The 10129-nt window shown below is 30.5% G+C and overlaps 1 protein-coding gene and 1 non-coding gene across 2 annotated transcripts; one reads left to right on the top strand and one right to left on the bottom strand.

The window, feature by feature from the left end:
- Positions 1-2358: 2358 nt before the first annotated feature.
- On the bottom strand, positions 2359-2501 carry LOC131654512 (small nucleolar RNA snoR135). The gene has a single exon (XR_009299537.1). It is a non-coding gene; the product is annotated as a small nucleolar RNA snoR135 (small nucleolar RNA).
- A 3989-nt stretch (positions 2502-6490) lies between these two features.
- On the top strand, positions 6491-7304 carry LOC131646212 (MLP-like protein 423). The gene is made up of 2 exons (XM_058916325.1): positions 6491-6743; positions 6834-7304. Exons 1-2 carry the CDS (start codon positions 6557-6559, stop codon positions 7106-7108), a joined length of 462 nt encoding a protein of 153 aa, XP_058772308.1. The 5' UTR covers positions 6491-6556; the 3' UTR covers positions 7109-7304.
- Positions 7305-10129: the final 2825 nt, after the last annotated feature.

Below are 10129 nucleotides of genomic sequence, written 5' to 3'. Positions count from 1 at the left end.
GTACATACTTATTCGGTGATGTGGTGTTGAGATGAGTTGTTCATCGTGATTCGGTGTGTTTTAAGTATGTTATATGTGTTTCATTCATTCATATGCATTGATGTTGGATCCCGGTGATGTTTGGATCGTTGGTGGACATATTTCCCATTGTATGGAAATTGTGTCGGTGGGCCGTATCTCGATGAGGCGTAGATCGGTTAGGTGGATTGATTCCACGGTTTATTGGTACCACATGCATAGTGTCAGTTGTGTCATATGCATTTTGTCATAACATGATTGTATGGATTTCTGTAGTATGTGTTGTAATCTCTTATTGTGTGAATTAATAATGGATGTGAATCTGAATATGTATAATTGGGTGAACGGTATGTTATGATGCTTGTTGCTTATGAATTGCATAATATTTACTAATTGAGAATGAGACTCACCCTTACATGTTGTCATTTTCAGATTGAGGAGTAGCGGCATTAGTGCTTGGTGAGGATGACTCATAGAGTTTATCCGTTTATGTTGGGTCGTGTCGGTCATGCTCTGATTTGTAACACTGGGGAACGATAGTTATAGAGTTTTTATGAAATTAATCTACTTTATTTGGTGTTGGATTATGATTCCATTGGATGTATTTGATAATGTTTCTTATTCCGCTGTGATAAACATAATTACGATTTGGTGAACCGTTCCCTAATGAAGCATGACTTGACCATGATTGGTTTATTTATTTTATATAATTGTGGCACCCTTGTGTTTATGTTTTACTCTGATATAATTGTTTAAAAAAAATTGCCGCGGGGTTTAGAAGGGTGTTACAGAAACAACCCATGTAAAAAACGAACCATATACTATGGAGTGACGCCAATTGGTACTTTAGAATGATACATTACAAATTCAACCTGCAAATAACATGAAACGCCAATTAGTACTTCAGAATGATACACTACAAATTCAACCTGCAAATAACATGATAGATATTTTCTATCAAGAAAAGAAAGAAAAAAATGTTAAATTTCGGTTTGTCCATGAATAGTCGTGGGAATGGCTGTAATTGCAAAAATAGTATAAACCAAAATTTTCCACATGAATAGTCGTGAGAATGGCTGTAATTGCAAAAATAGTATAAACCAAAATATTCCACGATTAGGTTTGATGAATATGATAGATACTGTGAAAGTATGATGGTTATATATAGTAATGATAAAAGTGTTTTGGAACGTGGAAGGTGGAGGGCTTGGAAGGCGGAAGGGCCTTGGAAGGCAGAAGCATTATATGAGGTCATTAGTGCTGTAAGCAGTTGTGAATGTGAATGGCCAGAGAAAGTAAATGATTTGTAACTGCGAGATCATGAGAGGTTGGAGGTTTAAAGTTCAATCCTACAATGGGAAAGGAATGATGTGGAATTTTGTGAGAGGAGAGGCTGATGTGGCATAACTAAGAGATGAGGAAATGGTAGACTTTTCTTATATGATAGATTACAAAATGATGCGATAAAATTCATTGGAATTTTTTTTTTGGTGTTTTGGGATTGCTCATAGCTTAACTAGTGATGGGGAACAATGTAAACTAGAATATGACGTGCGCGTTGCTTTAATCTGTTTTTTATATTTTATGTAATTAAAATGATTTTTTAAATATGATTTTATTTGTGTAGAATTAAATTATCACTCAAAAAAGCAAATTTGTTTTATATAGATGATATATGGCTAATAAATTTTAAATTTTATTATTCTAATGTTAAAAAATACGATATTTGAAATACTTTTGCATTTGTTGGGTGAATTTTAGAAAATATGTTAAATTACTTCCAAAATCCTTTAAGTTATTTAATTGTAACAGTTTGGTCCTTCAAGTTTTTTTTGTAACAACTTGGTCCTTTTGGGTGATATATGCCTCATTTTTCTCTCGTTTTAATCATTTAAAAATGTTAATTATTGTGTTTTTGGAAGCACTTCATCATTTTTACATTCCTCAAAATAGTTGCATCCATAATTAGCACATTTTCTCGGTTAAAAAAAGGATAATGGTGCACACATTTGATAACATAAAGGACCTAGTTGTAGCGAAAATAACATGAAGGACCAAACTGTTACAATTAAATAACTTAAAGGACCTTAGGAGTAATTTAACCTAGAAAATATACCTAGTCAATTAAGTATATTTAGTTGGAATGATTTTTGTGTTATTAGAATTTCTAGTTCAAAATGACTTTTAAATCGATATCTTTCAAAATACTTATTATAATAAGAATTAAATGTTGTAATGAGTTGAACTTCAAATATATTATTGATATAGAAGAAAATGATATATGTAGTATATTGTATATTTTTCCTTTTAAAATTGTTTAAAAAACATAAATAAATTGAGAAATGTAGGAAAACAGATTGTTGTAATTCTCAACATAAAAAATGAAACACAATTACCCATTTTATCATCTTAATTTAACAGAAAATACTTTCGGAAGAATGTAATAAACACAAAATAACACCGATACACATTGTCACTACTTAGTATCAAAATAACTAATATCTCACATATAGTAAAATAAAAAAGGCTTAAATGCACTTTTGGTTCCTGTAAGTTAGCGAGTATTTATTTTCGTCCCTGTAAGTTATTTTTTTTGTCTGAGTCCCTATTCTTACTATCGCGTTCGTTTTAGTCCCTAAAATCAAAATTCGCAGGAAATTTTGCAGGAAAATCCGTTGGATACCTGCAGATTTTCCTGCGAATTTTGATTTTAGGGACTAAACCTCAAGCAAAAAGTAAGATATAGGGACTCAAATAAATAAAATAACTTACTGGGAGGAAAATCAAAAAATTCGCTAACTTACAGGGACCAAAATTCCATTTAAGCCAATAAAAAAATATACAAAAATCGAATACAGAAGAAGATTTAGGGTAAAAATTGTATAGAAAAAACTGCATATGTTATATTGTATTTAACTTTTTGTAAAGTGACTTTAATATATAATGTTAAAATTAACAATTGGCTTGTCATAAGAGTATTATTTATCGAAAATATTATCATGAAAGAGTGGTATAATACTTTTATAAACAAAAATAAAAGTTAAAATTATTTTAGATAAATTATATGAAAAAATTATGTGAAATTTCTTTTAATTTAATTTTATTAATTAAAAAATAATTGTAAGTAGAATAGAAATAATGTTTATAAGTTTTTATGAAAATATGTGAGTTTTTTGAATAAAAATGAAATTTTGAAAAAAAGGAAAAAGATATAAAAAAAAGTGGAATACTATACAAAACTTACTAAAAAGAAGAGAACTTAAAAAAAAGGCATTCCAACCCTATTTTTTACAAAATGTTGTCTGATGTCTATATGAATCTCATCAAAGAATGTTAAGAAAGTAGTTGTGAGGCCTATAATTAAAAAATTAGTTCAAGAAACATATAAATATTGTTTTGTAAGATTTATTAAAATATGTAAGTAGTGATTAGGTTAATATGTTTTTTGCATTTTTTAGGATTCGAACTCGTGGCTTCAAGTAGAGACTCTATGTGATTTTGAAATTTAAAAAATAAAGATATATTTTAGAAGATGACACATAAGATGACGACTGATGTGGCAAAAATTGTTTGATGTAACTAAAATAATTTTATGTAAAATTTCTTTTATTTTAATTTTATTAATTAAAAAATAATTGCAAGGAAAATAAAAATATTGTTTTATAAGTTTTTATGAGAATATGTAAGTTTTTTAAATAAAAATTAAATATTGAGAAAGTAAAAGATTTACGAAAAAGTGGGGGACTATATCAAAACCCACTTAAAAAGAAGAGAACATAAAAAAAAAACATTTGAAGTCTATTTCTTTTTTTTTTTTTACAAAATCTTATCCAATGTCCATAGCAATCTCGCAAAGAATGTTAATGAAGTAGTTGTGAGGTCTATCACTAAAAAATGATTGCAAGAAAAATATAAGTATTGCTTTATAAATTTTATTAAAATATGTAAGTAATTATTAGATTAATATTAATTTTTTTGTATTTTTTAGGATTCGAACTCGTGACCTCAAGTATAAACTCTATGTAATTTTGAATTTTAAAAAATAAAGATACATTTTAGAAGACTCCACATGATTATGAATGATGTGACAAAAATAATTTTATGTGACAAATATATTTACAGTCTGCTTTAATATATATAATAGATTGATATGAAAAACTGTAAAAGATGTTGAATCATGAAATATTGAGTTATAACAATCAACAACATAATACCTTCAAGAAAATGGACAAGTGGAGGCAACAACAACCAAGTTTTATCCTACTAAGAGGTGTGTAGGTTAGATGAATCAATTTTTGTTAAAACGTTATATCCAAAACCACATTTCTATCAAAATCCTCAATCTCAAGATCATTTATAATAGGTGTACATAACTTTTCTTTATATATCCAAACTACTTAAATCTATTTTCTATAATCGTTTCCACTATAGGTGTTATTCAAATAGTCTCTCTAATATTTTATATTAATATTATTTATAATATTTATAATATATTATTATTTATTAATATATTATATTTATATTATATTATATATTAATTTATATTATATATAATTTATTATATATTATAATAATATTATTTATATTATATTTATATATAATATTTATTTATATATATATATTAATATTATATTTTTATATATATAATATTTTATTATATATTTATTATAAATATATATTTATATTATATATAATATATATTATAATATATTTATTATTAATTATTATATAATATAATATTATATAATTATTTATATATATATATATTATTTATATATTAATTTATATATATAATATATTATTATTTATTAATTTTTAATTAAGAATACATTGAACACATTTGTTCCTCTTGTTTACATTTATTATACTTCAAAAGTCATTATTGATTTCAATGCATATGAACACAGTAGTTACTAATTTACCTTGAGGTCTCAAGGTTCGGTGCAACGTAATTCTAAGAGGCATTAGACTAATTTTCCTTTTTGTTTGACATGTATAATATAATTACTTAAAAACTCTTTAAATTAATAATTATTAATTTATTGATAAATTAATAAGTCTCTAAATTAATAAATTTCTCCGGTCCTGACATTATTAATTTAAAGAGTTTCTACTGTACTTTATTTTTGTGTTAAATCTTAATCGCTCACTATTTTGTCCCGTACACATTGTCTGTCATATCTTAATTTTAGTATTTTTTTAAGAAACACTAGTATATGTCTTTTAATATTATTTGATATATTGTAGAGTTATTTATGTAAATAGTATAATACTTTATAAATTTATTGATACAAATGATTTTCATAGTATTCTAAATTAGAGTGTTCCATAATTATGTGTTTGGATTATGGATAGGAGAACAAATTCTGTGTTTTAAGTTTCCGGAATTATTTGACTTTTCTATTAATAAATTATGTTCAGTGACAGATATTTTCTTTTGGGAGAATGATGAGGTTGTTTGGCAACCTTCTCGCATCTTTGCTGCCAATTTAATTTCATGGAGAGGCTTTCCGCTGCCAGCAGTCTTATTCAAGAGCAGTGGCAGCAGCTTCTGGATTTGCTGCATTCGGCCAGACCCGCGCGGGAAGGGGTTGACAAATTCCAATGGAGGCTGAATTCAGACGGCTGCTTCTCGGTGGCTAGCGCGTCGCTGTTGCTAGCAGACAATAAAGAGGTGGCGTGGCTGCCCACTACAGTGGCCTTACTAAAAGTCATTTGGAATTCGCTAGTACAATTCAAAATTCAGATTTTTATGTGGAGGGTGTGCATCAATAGACTACCTACAAAAGACTAATTGAGTAAAAGAGGAGTTAATGATATTTCTTCAAACCTTCTTTGTGAGTTTTGCAGGATTCATTTGGAGACTTCTACCCATTTGCTATTTCTTTGTAATGTGGCGAAGACTTTGTGGGAGCGGATTTATCTTTGGTTAAGGGATGATCTTCCTGTCACGTTAGAGGAGTTTTTGGATTTCGGTATCATTCAAGAGAAGGTGAAGAATGTGAAATCTAGTTGCAAGGGTTGCACCCCTAGTACGAGTTCTTATAATCAATTGCTTATTAAAAAAAATAATAACAATACAGGATTATTTTGTTAGACTCAATCAAGCTATTTTCGATACATTGATTGCACCTTCTCAATTCTGATCACTATTCACTATGCAACATTTGATAGTGATTAATGAAGCGTTACTGGTATCACTGACACCATTGTCATAACTCATTTAATTCAGCTTCCTACATTGATGTCAGATCTATTTTGAGTGGTTATAAAAGAATCACTCGAAAATTTGTGGGGATCCAAAGGTTACCGCTATAATTAAATTCACCTGAAAAGTTAGATGATGCTACTAAACCTGGTAGCTGAACTCTCAACTACTGAATTTATGATCTTTTTCCTAAATCACATGTGTAATATAATGTCTTGTTACTTGTTTCATGTTTCTATATATACTCTGCATGCTTTGATCATTGTCTCACATTCTCATAGCATATCAATATTCTACAATATAATACAGTTTTCACTTTCTTGTTGAATCATGGCTCTTCGTGGGAAGCTGGAGGTTGACATTGAACTCAAGTCTAATGCAGACAAGTACTGGCAAACAATTAGGGATTCTACAACTATATTTCCTAAGGCCTTCCCACATGACTACAAAAGCATTGATGTCCTTGAAGGTGATGGCAAGGCTCCTGGTTCTGTCCGCCACTTCCATTACGCCGAAGGTAAAACTTACGTTCATGATTGTATATATGCTTTCACAATTTTAGCTATATTAAAATTTATGTTGTAATCTTTCGCAATTTATATTGTAGGCTCGCTGCTTGCAAAATCGTCGAAAGAGAGGATCGAGGCTGCTGATGATGAAAAGAAGACAGCAACCTATTCAATTATTGAAGGGGATCTTCTCCAATACTACACAAAATTCTTGGGACACATAGCTGTTATACCAATTGGAGAAGGATGTGAGCTGAAATGGACTGCTGAATATGTCAAAACTAAGACTGATATTCCTGATCCGACTATTGTCAAAGATTTTGCTGTCAAGAATTTCCTTGAGGTGGATGACTATATTCAAACACTTGCATAGAAAGTGAATGCATTTCATGAATTGAAGGACAAGCTAGATTATTTTAATAAAATAATGTGGTGGAATGATGGAACCATTTTCTATTTAATATGTGGTATGTGTGTAGTAATGAGTCTGTCCTTGATTGTTGTTGGCTTAATAAGTTGTTGAACTATGCCATCTTTATTTGTAAAAACTCAAGAGTGTTTCCCAAGCATATTATATTAAAATGAATAAAAAAAATGTTGTTAAACAATAATGGTGACTGGCTTATGTAAATCTAAAAAGCAATATTAAGAGAATACTAGAAGAGAACAAATTTTTAGATTCCTTAAACAATGCCTGTATATCACTTATAAGCATGGTACTTTTAATAATCTTTGAATGACTAGGTTTAACCGATTGAACAAAACACCAGCCAGTTGATCTCATTGGTTATACCAAATCTCCATTTTTTTTTTTATAATTACTTTTCATTTGGTTCAACTGTGAATTAGTCAATTGAACTTTAATTCAAATTTGAGTTGAAGGGCTACCTGTTGTTGATTAGTTTAAGTTTGAAATTCTAGTATCAGATATAAGATGTCACGACACTATATCTGAGTAATGAATACGAATAACAACAACAACAATAAACTTGCAGAAAGTAAATAACACAACGATATGTTTATCCAGTTCGGAACAATCCTTCCTACTCTGGAGGCTACCAAGCCATGATGAAATCAATATCCGATAGTATCAATTCAAAGTTAAACAGTCCCAGTTTACCCTTCTCACTTAATCACTACCCTTTCTATGATTTCTACCTAAGTCCCACCTAGGTATGAGGCCCTCCTCAAATCCCTTCTAGTCACAATCCCTATGACAAAATATAAAGCAAATAAAAATAACCAGAAGAACTCTTCCAGATCAAACTACTCCTCGGTGCTTCAAAGCTTACGAGGATGCAAATACTCTTCTTGCTTAAAAACTTCGGAGATCAAAACAACATTCAACACCTAAAGATTTGTGAATGTGCACATATGGAACACACAGTAAATAAGGAATCCTAAACCCTAAAATAAACAATATCAGTTCCACACATAAACTAGGTTATAGCCCTTCTATATATAGATAATTATTTTCTGGGCTGGGCTTCAAATCGCAGCAGTGAGGTTGCCAAAATTCTGCTACTTGTTCTCCACGAAATTAGGTCTTCAATCCAATCTTTCCTAAAATGTCTTCAATAAAAGACAGCGTGGAGATCTTCTGATTGAAACCATCTTGGCAAAAATATCAGCTAAATGATTCCTCCGAATATTCTGAGCTGAAATAAAGATTCTTGTAGCAAATAAAACAGCCTGGTTCATTTGCCAAATCAGCTTTTTGCAGCCAGGATGTCATGACATCTTGTTCAACATGTTGATGTCTGAATGCTAAGTCATATAGCATCTATTCCAACATTATCTTCTTTTGAGAGTTTTAGCAAAATGCATGCCAATAATCAGAGGGCCTTCAAAGTTGTTTAGTGACAAATTGAATTTGATCTATGACGACTTAAAGGATATGAGTTTTCTGAGTGTTAATATGGCTAAATTAAATCCATCCCACTTTTAAGTGTCTCAATTATAAACCCCCTAGTCTTAAATTTGTGTCAAATACTAAGAGCAAAGCATGTTAATTTTTTATAAATAAAGGTGATCAAATGCACCCATGAATTTTTTTTTCTTTTGTCCTTTAGCCACATTAAAAACATAATATTCAAGCCTAGCATAACGGTCCCTTTGAGATGCTACAATAATCCTCCTTACCTTATCATGAATCAAATGATAATCAGAGATCTCTCTAATTGTTCCCTCACAACAACTAGTATCTATAGTAGGAAACTCCACCTCAAATTGTGTTTTTTCCGTTATAGTCTTGTGAATTCAATGCCAATAATGAAATATAAAACAAGGAAAGAATAAAGAACAAGGAAGAAGAAGAACACAAGAATTGGTTATAACTGCTATTCTTTTACTTCCTCTTAGAAAACAAAATTACAAATTTACAAGAATAACAAATAATCTCTCTCACTCTAAATTAGGATTTGCAGCGTGCAATAATGAGAGACTAGTATGCTATTTGTAATAAAACCTAACATACTAAGTAATGGATTTTTTCCACAAGGCCCATTACACAAGCTAACTTAATATAAAAGCTAACTTAACAAATTAGGATTTAAACACTAAAACCTAATTTAACATGCTAACAACCCTAACATCTTCGACACCAGCATGTGAACAACCTTCGACTTCATGCTCAATCCTATCGAACAAAGAAGCTACCATTCGACCATACTAGAGTTCGATCCAATATCTCACAAATATCCACCTTGGACCTAACTCTACAACATCAAGGGAACAAACTAGCTTTCTTCATGCCGCTTTATCAACTGCATATAGTGGAAAAACTTGCAACTCGACAATGTCTTGGTGATCATATCAACAACATTGTCCTTAGTCGAAACCTTCAGCACTTGGACTTCTCCATGCTCGATTACTTCTTTGACGAAATGAAGCCTCACATCAATGTGCTTAGTTCGCTCATGATATGATGAGTTCTTCGATAGGTGTATTGCACTTTAACTATCACATTTAACAGTGATACCTCGACCTTGAAGTTTCACATCCTTAGAAAAACCTTCAAGCCACAATACTTCTTTTACAGCTTCAGTTAGGGAAATATGCTCCTTGTCATACCCCAAAATTTGCCCACCACATTTTTATACTCAAGCTCATCCAAGTATCAACAGCTCAAGATCTAAGTGGATGCACACTCTTCTAAACAAACAACCCACAACTAGGGTTTTTGCTTCTCTTCAAGAAAAATCAAGTTCTAACAATTCCAGTGGACCTCATAACCTCTCATATGCCTCAAAGGATCCTCATGCCAATTTTCGAGCCCTGATTCAAAAGATTGCTCACCCAATGGCCCAAACGATCAATAATCGACTAGTTGACCTAAAAGTCAAACTAGGGTTAAACCACAGTCAAAAATTATAATTTTTGGTCAACATCCTCA

This window comes from Vicia villosa, linkage group LG2 (genome assembly GCF_029867415.1).
Source record: "Vicia villosa cultivar HV-30 ecotype Madison, WI linkage group LG2, Vvil1.0, whole genome shotgun sequence".
Taxonomy (NCBI): domain Eukaryota; kingdom Viridiplantae; phylum Streptophyta; class Magnoliopsida; order Fabales; family Fabaceae; genus Vicia; species Vicia villosa.
The sequence above is the reverse complement of the archived record's forward strand: the minus strand, read 5'-3'. Positions and strand labels throughout refer to the sequence as shown.

What these genes read in the sequence shown, in the direction of transcription:
- LOC131646212 (XM_058916325.1), top strand. Translation starts at nt 6,557, where the DNA reads ATGGCTCTTCGTGGGAAGCTGGAGGTTGACATTGAACTCAAGTCTAAT. An exon ending in CCACTTCCATTACGCCGAAG is followed by an intron (nt 6,744 to 6,833) that starts GTAAAACTTACG and finishes TTTATATTGTAG; the next exon opens with GCTCGCTGCTTGCAAAATCG.